Below are 12,452 nucleotides of genomic sequence, written 5' to 3'. Positions count from 1 at the left end.
TAAGAGTTTACGATTATTATTATTATTTCAATCTGAGGCTCCGATAATAAATAATATATTAGTAGGAGTAAATCTAACATCGATGTTTACCTACAGTTAATTTTAAAATTATTGTTAGTTAACCTATGTTATGTTTAGTTGTAACCTGTAAGGGTATTTCTGGATCCAATTCAAAATGTTCAACTTTCTCGGTCCAAGGTGCCCATTTCTTCGTTTCTGGATCTATGAAAAATCCAAAAACATTGCCAGTCGATGGAAATTTAATTTGTTTGAATTCATTGCAGAACCATTTGCTGAACTCATTCCGCCAATCCACCAGCTGGTCTTGGAATAGACCAGATCCGAATCCCCAAACGACGCAAAATACGAAATATGTCTCGTACCTATGATAAAAAAAATCGTTACTCAGCTACGATAGTTAGAAATGGCCATGTGCAACAATGTGATGGTAATAAGGCCAGAAAGAAGAAAAGCTAGTTATTGGAGTTAAAATTGATACAGACAAATAAAAATATCTTTATTTCCAGAAAAACACTACTTACTTTTCTTCATTAAATAATGTTTTATTATTAAAGTAATTTTAATTCCCATAATCATATAAAATTAAAAATAATATCATGTTATATAGTTACCATTCCTTAGGACAATCCGAAGGCAACAAGCTCTTGTTCAGGAAACATTCAAGCAGATAGCATGTCAATTGTATCTGCTGCAGTTCACTTAATGGTGTAATTCGTTTGTACTTCTTGCAAGACTCGAGTAATGAGGGTATGTATTTGTCAAACATTATTGTTAACATCGCCTTCTCCGACTCATCATCGCGAGTCGTGTCTATCCAAGATGCTACAAACCTAATACATACATTTTTAAATTAAATCATATACACCAAAAATATCCAAAAATCTCAACCCTGTAATCAACACTTGCCCGAAGCGGACAGAAGAAGATAACAGTTAAAATGTCATCAAAGTTCGACTATATATTCGCGTGGTGTTTCCACGAGAATGTATGTAAGGGCTTGCTCCTATTTCACCGTGCATACTGCTGATAGAGGACCAATCTTTGATTTAAATTTTTTTTTTAATAACAAACTATCAAGTGTTCTTATTACAAAAATTTCTAGTGATATTTTACTCACGGATTCCAGCCCAAGTCCTGTGGATTAATGTATAAAATTCCTGCACGTGAAACAGTGGCGGGTGTTGCAGTACGAAGAGTGGCGATCTCAAAAAGGAGCCGCATTGATTTCGTTAAAGCAATTCGTTCGTTACTTGCCAGTGTCAATACCTAAAAGATAAATAAGAATTTTACTACAACTGTTACGTACAACATAATTTAGAAAGCTAGTAAACAAAGCTGGAAGCCAGATGTTAGTCCTGGAAACGGTTGGTGGGTGAGCAGCTAGCGGAAGGATCGAAGACCAGCGTGTAGTTTTGGTCTTAGTTTAAGTTATTCGCTGTATACTTTGTTATTTTGTTTGACTACCACTAACATTCGAGCATGAAACGGAACACTTCAGTTTCTTTTTGCGAGTACGATCGTGGTACAGTTGGAGCCATCGTACTGTTAGGTCGTGGAAGTAAAAAAGCCTTTTAAAAAAAAGGATTTAATTAGAATACATAAAAAATGACAACCACTCTCTAAGAATGATATACGAAGACTGACTAATGTTACTAAAAACGTAATCCTCTAAATTACCATCGTACAGTACTACTATTGATGAAAACAAAATAAAAATTATTTTTACTGAGTTATTATATCAAGTATTTCCTAATAAATATAAACTATTAATCATAATTATTTTTACATTTTAACTAAAACGTACCTTATTATCGTCCATCAATGTATTCAAACTCTCAATCCACATGGGATCAATGTCGCCATCCAACACAATCCACTTTGGTCCATCACCTGGCATGTTAGCCATATCTCTCATAATAGTAGAAAACAACCCATCCTTCCATTCTCTTGTAGCAGGGTTAATTATGCCAAATAACTCGTCGTTCGTCACTGCTTTAGGGTCTAAATCGTTGTAAAACGGCTTCAATTTAAGCATATGATATGTTTTGTTCAGACATTGCCAGACCATTGATTTGCCCGTACCAGCAAACCCGTCAATGAACACAGAGTGTCTAACGGCAAATAATTCCACAAGTTGTACCATCTACAAGAAATAATTAACTATGAAAAGTGATATATAACTTTGTTAAATGTTTTTCCTTTTGCAAATGTCTGAAATCTTGTAAATATTATGTATTTAAATTTTGGTTATACAAAATAAGCTAAACATTTGTCGTTTGCTTCTGTATATAATCCTACTCACCTCATCTATAGAGTTGGCCTTGTGGCTTAAGCGTACAGTGTCTTATCGAGGACGTAAATTCGAATCCCGGATCTCCAACCAGTGCTCTCTATGTGCACATTGAACACCCGGTCGTACGGTGAAGGAAAAATCGAAGATACCGGCATAACCAAAAAGTCTATTGCGTGTGTCAGACAGAGAAGCCTGATCTGACCAATGCCTATTACGTATTAGAAAAAACAAATGAACACGAAACAGGTACTAAAATGTGACTGAGGCTAAGGCCACCAAGGGATGTATCGCGCCACTGGTTTTTTTTTCATGTATACATATAAAAAATGTCTGACAACTGATTTTTTAAAGCATGTCAATAAATATCCAAATTAACTATTGTTTTCCCTGTAAGGATTAAAACAATAATCTCACCTTTAATATAAACCCAGGTTCCGGCTGTAGCTTCATAGAAATAGCTCCATCAACCAAGTTCTTTTCAAAATCAAAGTCCCTTTTCCTGGGAACATCCAAAGCCGGGAACAAATCGCCAATAAGACCCATAAACACCGGCCTGTCGTCAGTTACAATTTTGGGAATATTGAAATCTCTTAGAGCTCGCATGAGTACTTGATCTTCCGGTCGCAAGCGGTCACCTCTCTAGATAAACATTATTTATATTTTAAGATCCGTTCGATACTAGACGATAAATGTTAGAAAATTCAGAGTCATTTTGCAGAGAAAAAACATTTTAGGTGTGTTTTGTCTTTTCCTCTGAAAAAAGAATAAGACACACAGCCAGAGAAAAAACCAATTAAATTTTAAACGAAGGAGTTGCTTCTGTAAACATTTCAGATACCTTAGAAAGATAACTCTCCCTTCTAACATATGTATTATCTTATTCATTCTCAATTTTTAAGTAATATATTTCATAAATGCTAAATTATTTAAAGATTTATTTATTTACAAAAATACGTACATTATCTTTACAGTAAGTCAATACGATAATGTCGAAAAATAAAAAATACATAATATACGCAATATCGCTTCTGTGAACTTACTCTGCGAACATATAAAGATGTACGAACACAGCATTCAGTAAGCGCAACGATAAAAGGTATTTTGTTGTTCTGTTGTTGTCGTTGTTCTGTGTATGTTACTGACCTTGAGTGATCCAGCAACGACCAAGACAGACTTAATGGCTCGCAGACCCCAATCATAATGGTCTTGCTTGGACAATAGCTCCTTACATAAGGTGTAAAGAGTAATGAATTTACGAGCTAACAGTCTGGCTTCTTGGAAACCCTCAGCGACTAACATAATTTCACAAATCAATTCAAAGTCAGGTACAACCATAGCACAAGGCCTGAAATTATTAATATATAATATATTATAAATTATTTAAAGATAGCATTTGTTTACTTGTTTCGCAAAAACAGTGACTTATTTTAACCTAGTTTATATATTCTGGTGTAGAGTCAAGGAAATTGTAGACGTTCGTTATAATGTTATACGCGGAGCAGAACTTATTTTAAATAGGATTTGCGCCCTTTACTCTTCCAACAGCGATATCAATAAAAATGGTGAAGTTTTTGCAAGTTTTTTGAAAGTTCGATGTTGTTCTCTCAATATCCAATCTATCAATTATTATTGTGATCGGGATCGCTGTCGGTTTCGAGTTTTAACTAAACAAACGAAAAGCAATTCATTTATATTTAAAAAAATCGCGAATTTATGACATTTTTGACAGTTCGCTATTTGATATTATGATTAATTGATTAACTAAACTTTATTTACATGGAGTAGTTATTTTTGTAAATAGAAATATATCGCTCAGCTAATAATATTTTTTCTCTATCGCGATACGAAAATTACTATTCTACAAATCTTTACCTAAACAAAGCTTTTAAATTCTCCGGCAATTCCGTCCTTCCAGCGTAACCTGGATTCATAGTGATAAACATCCCAATAGTCGGTATAAGAGTGATATACTCTCCCATAAAGTCGAATTTCTTTTTCTTAGCCTTTATAGCGTCGAGAACACTTTTAACTTGTACTGACACTACGGAAAGCACTTCAACAGAGATACGATTGAACTCGTCGAAGCAACCCCAGGCACCAGTTTGAGCGAGACCTTATAGTAATAAATTAATTTAAAACTTCCATAAGTTTGTAACCATTTACAGATAAAAATTTATATGGAAAAATGTATTTTTTCAGCTTTTTTAGGCTATTTTACACTCTTTGAAGGAATGATTCAGATGAACAAGTATTAGATTTTTAAATATGGGAGTCATAGTTCGACTTAAGTCTTGTTTATGAATCTCACCCTTATCTGCACATTATAAACTTGACTTAAGCCCAATTATTTATCAATCACTACATCCGTCTAAAGAATTTTAAATAAATAACTCTTTTGACTCTTTCTAGCAAAAAGTGTTTACGCTGTAATGAAAAGAGTCAGATGATATAGATTCAGATATATATACAATAAGATTGGTTCAGTTTTTACAAATAGAGGGGGTGGAATAAGAGATATTGGCTGTTATAGTGACTAGCGATTGAACATTATGATAAATATTTGGTTTTACCTTTATATATATTTCCACAGGACTTGTAATCCATTTGTTCGGAGCAGTTAAACACGTATACCATTATACCGAGCGCTCTTCCTAAATCTTTTGTAGTTTCAGTCTTACCCGTCCCAGCTGGACCAGCGGGGGCACCACCCATTATTAAATGTAGACTCTGTGAAAAGAACATTAATGCCATCTCGTCTATGGTCGAATACATCCACATTCTGTTTCTAACGTGCCAAAACGTGCGTGACGTTCAAAATTTTAGATGGTCTAATTGAAATAAATGATTTGACTTTGACTTTAACGAATCTTCTTTGCCTACTAGCACAGAACACTTATCACGAACGTACCTTAATATGAAACATAAATATGTCTATAGGTTAGCAAATATTTTACATGAATAAATAAAATAAAATAAAATATGTTTATTATGGACCATAAGATACATGTATCACTTATTCCACGTCATTAAATTTGAATGTCTTTTCTATTCATTCCAGTAACTTAAAACAGCTTGCATGAAACACGCGTAACAAACTAAATGCGATATTTCTTAAAAAAAGGTCACCCGCATGCTATTATGCCAAAATGCAAAATGCAGTGTTGGTCAAGCGGCTTCGCCGTGCGACTATCATACCAGAGGTCGTAGTTCTAACCCCGTCTGTACACCAATGATTCAATGGTATTTAACGCGCGTACAGTAAAGAAAAACATCGTGAGGAAACCGGGATGGCTTAGACCTAAAAGTCGACGTCGTGTGTCGGACACAGATGTAAAAGGTTGAACCGCCACTGTTTATAATAACGATGAACCTACTACGTATCCCCTAACTTCAAAAAAATCTCACCTGTGTTAAAGTAATATAACATCGATCTGTCAAAGGTGTAATCACAAGACGCGGTGTGTTTCCTAAGTATTCGTAATCGTAGAGGAATTGAGCGTCGCAGATGTTTGCATAGCAATTGTTCAATTTCAGATCCCAGCGATGTCTGGAGTAAAAAGCAAGATTAACTTCTCAAATCTCAGACTTCAGCTTGAGTAGGTTCATATAATTTCATTATTAATAAAGTTACAAAACAATAATATTTTTATGACTCGCAAACCAAATACAATATTTTTTATAAAAGTTAGTAAAAAAAGGGGTGTCGGTTTTTTTGTGACCGGTGCGCGCGCATCGTAAAAAATTACTCTCATCATTTTCCCTAACGCGCCAAACAAAGTATAACTTCAAAAATTGTATATAAGTTTATTTTTTTTTAAATACCTCAATTGACTTTGCCATTGGAAGGCATTCGACGTCTCCACTTTAGCCACAATAAGTTTGGCAACAACATCTCTCGAGTGTACATCTATCGTACAAATCGTCATGATCTTCTGTCGGTCGCCAACAGTCAAGTCACCAAGTAGTAGAACAATCAAAGCGTTTAGCTGCGTGATCTGCTTCTTTTGGTAATCTTTAAGCGCGCCCTCATAACCTGATAGATTGATTAAGCAATGGAGACGGTATAAAAATCCATTGTTGTAGGTTCACTGGGATCATTGTCTATGGCCGTGTTTCCCAACGTGGGGCTCACACCCCACAAGGGGGAAATTTGTTTGTTAAGGGGATTATAAAAAGTATTTGGAATTTGAATTTCAGCTTTACATTAGATGTTTTGAAAGTTTAATTGCTGTGTTTCGGTAACAAATTCCTAGTGATTTCTTCCTAAAACCTATCAGTTAAGTTTTTTAAGTGAACAATTCAATATTTTAATATTAAAAATTATAATATGCATAAGAATTAGTAAGACTAAGGTGGGGCTTGGCGCAAAGAACGTTGGGAAACACTGGTCTAAGAGAACGCTGAACGCTTAATTTATACAATTGTTTGACAACTTTATTTTTTAAATGTTTTCTTTTTTGTCAATGTATTAATATAATTTGATCAAATAGCTTATTATATTCTAACTTGAACATTAAAAACTATATAATATTAAATATAATAGAATAGGGAGAGGGGGAGGAGGGAGGGCAAACGACTGGACCCCCAAAAAGGGTAGTTATCGCACCCCATTTTAATGAGTGCGTTGCCGGCCTTTGAGGGAGGAGTATACTGTAAACAGTATAACATTGTTATAATTTATTTTTTTCGAATAGCTTAAATTTTTATAAAAGTTAGTGAATACATATTTAAAAAAATATTACAACACACTAGGCGTGAAAGGATTTTACATATGCAAAATATTTTCAATGCATTATTAAACTAAAATATACCTTCTTCAAGTTTTTCAAACGCCTGATTAGTTTCCGTGGTCCACCAGATCTGCGTGCCCACGAGCGCCGGCTGCGCGGGCCAATCAAACACCCACTCATCACGGGGTTTATCTTCGTACGACTTAACACTGTGCTCAAATATATCCCGTAGGGTATATCGCATGCAGTCAGTTACCCGGTTCAACCAGAGTTCAACCTAAGATATAAAAATCAATTCTACATAATTAGCTATGGATTCTACAATAGCTATAACCTCCTTGTTCTCCAAAGTAATAAGGTATACAAGGATTTAATTTTAAAAAACCATTATTAAATCCTTGTATACCTTACACATAGATGGGCAGAGACAATGGAGTTCAAAGGTCTCCCCCTCCTTAGTTTGGATATAGCAAAAGCTTTCGATCGGGTGTGCCATAAGGAACTTCTCTTGAAGCCTATGAGCTCCCCGAGAAATTATGCAACTGGATCTCTAACTTATAGGTTAGATAGGTTTTGGTTAAAGATTTATTAGAAATATTAATAACTTTACTTACTTTGCCAGAACAATCGCAACAGGGTGCTTTAAATGGAACATGTTCTTCATTCTCCTTGGATATCATCTCAATTGCGTGTTTGCTCCCAGGTTTCGGGAATACTAATTTAGCCAAGTTATCGTATAACTTCGACAGGTGACGCGCGACCGCCGGCGGATTGTTGCCATTTGACAAAATATCTGGAAATTTAAAAAAATTGGTTGTTTGTAAAGTCAGTTTACGGACGATAATTTAACGTGACGTCATTACAAAACATCGATGAAATGATTGCATACTTTAATTTTTTATTTAATTATCACTATTTTGTATGGATACAAAGAAGGAGTGAATCCTCGGACGCATAGGCCAATCGAGTGGAAGAGAGATAGATGCGGCGCAAACGTACACTGAGCGTAACGGGACAATGAGTCATGCTTTTTCGTGCGTGGAGCCGGCGTTCGTCGATTCATTAGACATTGTGACGTCAAAAAATTGAAACATATCTGCTTACTACAGCTTAAAAACCCAAAAAACTTGTTATTCTTATTACACGTAGTACTACTAGTTTTTTTTAAATAGTCCCCTATTATAGCAAACGAGCCTACGGGACGCCCAAAAGGGCCGTCATCGCAGCCCATGGACACCCATTTTAGTGGATGCGTTGCCGATAATTCTCGATAAAAGCTTACCCAACAAATCAGCCGAAGACACGAAGTAGAAACGAGGGTATGCCAAACGTTTGGTCTCCAAATAGTTATTGAGCGCTTTCTCGCACAAGTTGAGAGACTTCATCAGCTCTTCCAGCTTATCGAGAAGACCCGGCTTGTTAGTCGCTTGCACAACGTTTGGTGTATTTCCAATGTCTTTTAATAATTCCTATTAATAAAGAGAAGACACAAATTAAAACCCCGCTTGCACCATTGGACTTTTCCATTTGCGCATTTTAACTACACACATGCCTTAGACACAAAATGTATCGTCGCGTCAGGCACAGAAGACGGATCGCCTACTAAAAAAAAAATCGCAAAACAGACCCAAAAATCTGCGGCACTGTTTAAATTTTTAAATAGAATGCAGTCCGTGTTCTATAATTAAGTAAATGATCCTATCGATAGATCATAAGAACCGGACCGCAACTAAAGAATATTTCTGTAACTAATTTTTATCTAGTTACCCACAACACAGGGACTCCGTAGTGTGGGGACTAGCGATAGATGATCTTTGTCACAACCTATTTGTTATAAATAAAGTTTTTATTTTATTTCATTATTTATTTCCAATAACTATTTAAAAACTTTGTATTTGGAGAATTCTTCCAATTTGACGACTCATTGGTCTAGTGGTTAGTACCCCTGACTGCGAATCCATGGGTCCCGGGTTCGATCCCCGGCTGAGGCGAACATCGATGTGATGAGCATTTGGTGTTGTTCTTAGGTCTTGGGTGTTTAAAATATGTATCTATAATATGTATGTATATCCGTTGCCTAGTACCCATAACACAAGCTTCACCAGCTTAGCATGGGACTAGGTCAATTGGTGTAAATTGTCTTTTAAAAAAAAAAAAAAAAAATGGGACATTAGGACCCAAAAGTAAACCACAAATCCAATACTCCACAAGTCTACAGAACTGTAACATAAAAATCTTACTTTAAATGTCTTATCGATGGTATCAAAACGTTTTGAATCTTCTGGCAGTTGGGCACGAATATCATCAGAACCGACAAAGATGCTCTCAAGATATTGCCACTTTCGCTGCACCTCAAACCAAATGGCAATGACTGCATCGGCCGTGCCAAGTTTCTTCTGCCAAGCGGTCACCTCGGCCTCGTAGAAACCAATGAATTTGGACGACATCATGTTTTGAACTTGGTTCTGCGGTGAACAAAAGGTTTTAGAAACGTGTTATGTAACGTAACGTTAGTTAAGTTACCAATATATATAATTCAATTAGAAGCGCATCCAAATGTTAGCAAACTTGAAGCCAAAATGAACATTTTAGTTTTTCCCACACTCATAAATTGTAATATAACATTCTCGTTTCCGATCATATCCAATGGGTCGACTACCCTTATATTCTTTTAGGTGACAGAAGTGTCACTTGCATTTAAGAACTCTTAAAAAAGTCAGGTTAGTTTTTTTCCCTATACGCCTAATTTAATTCAATACTTATAAGCTCATGTTTTAAACGATTAAAGCCAGTTTCAAAAAAAGATTTGAAATTATTTGAACATCTCCAACAACCGCCACCGAGCTTAGCTCACGTGGTTAAAAAATATAGAAACATGGATGAAATAAATTATGATTTCTAATTAGAAGTAATTTAAAGTTATGTAAAAAATACACATTTTGGACGGGTGTGAGTACCATCCAGAACCTTTCAATTAAGTAAAGTGTCAGTTCAAATAAAACGGCACATTAATTATCGCCAATTTTGTGAAACTGTAAGAAAGTTAGGCTATAATATAATCATTTGTCTCAATTGAAGGAAATTGTTGCAAAAGTAAGAAACATTACCTGGTTATCCTCAAGAGTCTCGACAAGTTCTTCGCTGGCTTTTGGTAACTTGGATCCAGTTCTGTCATGTACTGTGTAATCGAACTCCATGATTGCCCAAGTAGCTTCCAGTTCCCTACATCAAACATTATTTGTTACTTCTCACTATACAATGTTCTTAAACTGGCAAGTAAGTTTAAATTTCTAAAGTTGAGAATATGATAATTACAGAAAAAAAATCTAAACATACTTGAGTGTTTTCTCCATAGCAGCTTCTTTGACAGACTTGTCCACAATAGTTTTAACTTCTTCTTCGTACTTGTGCAGGTTAAGCGCTAGTAAGTCCGCTAGTGTAGTATCATCGTCTATATTAAACTTAACCTAAAAAACATTTAATTATGGATGAACACCATCAAACCAAACAACAAAGGTTACTATAGGTAAAACCGACCTTCATTTTAATTTGATTTTTAAACCTAAATCAGTCCCTCATTAGGACGCATTATACTAACCTAAGTTCCAAATATATACCAGCATGCAAAGTGCAGTAATCCCCCCTATAACACGGTAGATTATTTCAGCGTTTTATAAATCGCGTTGCAGGAATATTGTCGCATAACGCGCTTGTATGACTCCATATAACGCGTTATGTAATGATTCTCGTTTAACTTTTCTACTTAGTGAATTAAAATCGAATTTTAATAAAACTATGTTGAACGAAATAAGTGCGTACGAATCATTATAAATTTTACAGTACATAAATATAAAGTGAGAAATCCTCGGGATATATAGAGGAAAGGCCGGGTTTTAAGTGGGACTGAAATCGCGTAATAAGAGCACCGTGTTCTAAGGATTACTGTACTCTATCTAACTTTGTCCACTTTATAAAACTAAGTAAACTATTCGTTCTGATTATGAGTACAATAAATAGAAAAAAAACACTTACCTAATTACCTATAGATACAACGCTATGTACAGCACAATCTACACACAAATCTACAAAATAAATTCCGACAAAATGAAAGAATGATTCAAAATCTTCGAATGTGAAGATTGCTTCGTCAACTGTAGGCCTTTTTCTCTCATCTCTTGAAGTGTATATGAACCATTTAACTTGCTTTTAAAATCAAAATTTCTGTCTCAAGTCTTTTATATGAGCGTAATTTCTATATTGTTGTCTTATTGTTCCAGGTATATTTACATCATTTTCTTCTTAACTCTTAAAATCTTCTACAATTTCTTCTATCGATATTTGAGTCCCACTTCCTAGCGCTAAAGGTTTCCGATTGAAGGTCGAAATGAGATGTGAATGAACAGCCTTCTACGTGATATGATAAAAAAAAACAAAGTATAAATATAAATATCAAACAATATTTAAAAAGAAAACGAAAACAACAAATTACCTTAGTAGCCATCATGAGTTCTACCCAATGTCTGTCTTTAATCGCTGGATTCTGTAAGTCTGTTACTGCACGTAATGATGTCATCAAATTCTTTATTGTTGCTTCAATGGAGATGTATGGCTCCCTAAATAAGGTAAATATATAAAGAAGTCAAAAAAAAAACCTTTTTTGTAGCACAGGAACCAAAATCCAAAAAGGCCAGTCATCTGGGGCGTGCTAAATTTACATTTAGTGGTTTAGAGCTTGAAAAGAAGATGTGGAAAGAAACTATCGGACACTCTTTTAACTGGCAACGTTTTTTATAACAGTTATATTCAGTATGAAAAGTTCAAAATGTGAATGAAAACTTAGTGAATATAGAAAAATTTAAATCTAAATCTGTGGTCATAGATCAGACAATGATAAGTACATTCATTCATATATCGAGTGTTTCATATTTTAAGATACAAGATTCCTTAATAATTTAATTGATTGTCCTGTAAAGTAATGAAACTGCATTTATCATATTCTGACCACAGAAATATTATTATCGCATGCAATTTAACCTATCAAAGTCAGCAGTTCTATTTCTCACCATACTCTCATATCCTTATCCAGCTGTCTCATATCCTTCGTAAACCTCTTACACTCTTGGTCCATACCATCAGCATCTATCTTCTTCCACGGGGACTTCTTCCAGAACTCTATTGTTCCCATAACTAAGTAGTAGTAATCCCAAAGTTGCTAAAAAAAATTAAAAATATTTTGTTTTCCATACTGAAACTTTTTAATCTTTTTTTCGTTCAGTCCCGGCTTTTTACAGCTTAATTTTTTTATGCAATAGAAGATATATAGAAAATATATATATATTTTTTTAGTGATACGCGCTGACCATGGACACTCACATAATATTTATTTCATATAAATTAGTTAGACATGA

General features: G+C 34.8%; 1 protein-coding gene across 2 annotated transcripts in view; it reads right to left on the bottom strand.

Annotated features, from left to right (window-relative positions):
* Nucleotides 1-12,452, bottom strand: part of LOC125063607 (dynein beta chain, ciliary-like) — a 51,202-nt gene that overhangs the window by 28,021 nt on the left and 10,729 nt on the right. The window contains exons 11-28 of one of the 2 annotated variants that reach the window (XM_047670132.1): nucleotides 12,108-12,256; nucleotides 11,534-11,657; nucleotides 10,381-10,511; nucleotides 10,152-10,266; nucleotides 9,285-9,509; nucleotides 8,327-8,513; nucleotides 7,659-7,837; nucleotides 7,126-7,321; nucleotides 6,137-6,347; nucleotides 5,720-5,861; nucleotides 4,885-5,041; nucleotides 4,187-4,427; nucleotides 3,458-3,659; nucleotides 2,729-2,953; nucleotides 1,826-2,164; nucleotides 1,139-1,287; nucleotides 633-851; nucleotides 146-383 (exon numbers count right to left, since the gene is read on the bottom strand). In XM_047670132.1, coding sequence (XP_047526088.1) covers nucleotides 146-383; nucleotides 633-851; nucleotides 1,139-1,287; nucleotides 1,826-2,164; nucleotides 2,729-2,953; nucleotides 3,458-3,659; nucleotides 4,187-4,427; nucleotides 4,885-5,041; nucleotides 5,720-5,861; nucleotides 6,137-6,347; nucleotides 7,126-7,321; nucleotides 7,659-7,837; nucleotides 8,327-8,513; nucleotides 9,285-9,509; nucleotides 10,152-10,266; nucleotides 10,381-10,511; nucleotides 11,534-11,657; nucleotides 12,108-12,256 — 3,429 coding nt within the window. Of the gene's footprint in view, nucleotides 1-145; nucleotides 384-632; nucleotides 852-1,138; nucleotides 1,288-1,825; nucleotides 2,165-2,728; nucleotides 2,954-3,457; nucleotides 3,660-4,186; nucleotides 4,428-4,884; nucleotides 5,042-5,719; nucleotides 5,862-6,136; nucleotides 6,348-7,125; nucleotides 7,322-7,658; nucleotides 7,838-8,326; nucleotides 8,514-9,284; nucleotides 9,510-10,151; nucleotides 10,267-10,380; nucleotides 10,512-11,076; nucleotides 11,324-11,533; nucleotides 11,658-12,107; nucleotides 12,257-12,452 lie in introns of those variants that run through there. The other variant, XM_047670139.1, reaches the window with a different exon arrangement.

This window comes from Pieris napi, chromosome 1 (genome assembly GCF_905475465.1).
Source record: "Pieris napi chromosome 1, ilPieNapi1.2, whole genome shotgun sequence".
NCBI lineage: Eukaryota > Metazoa > Arthropoda > Insecta > Lepidoptera > Pieridae > Pieris > Pieris napi.
This window is presented reverse-complemented; position numbering and strand designations above follow the sequence as displayed.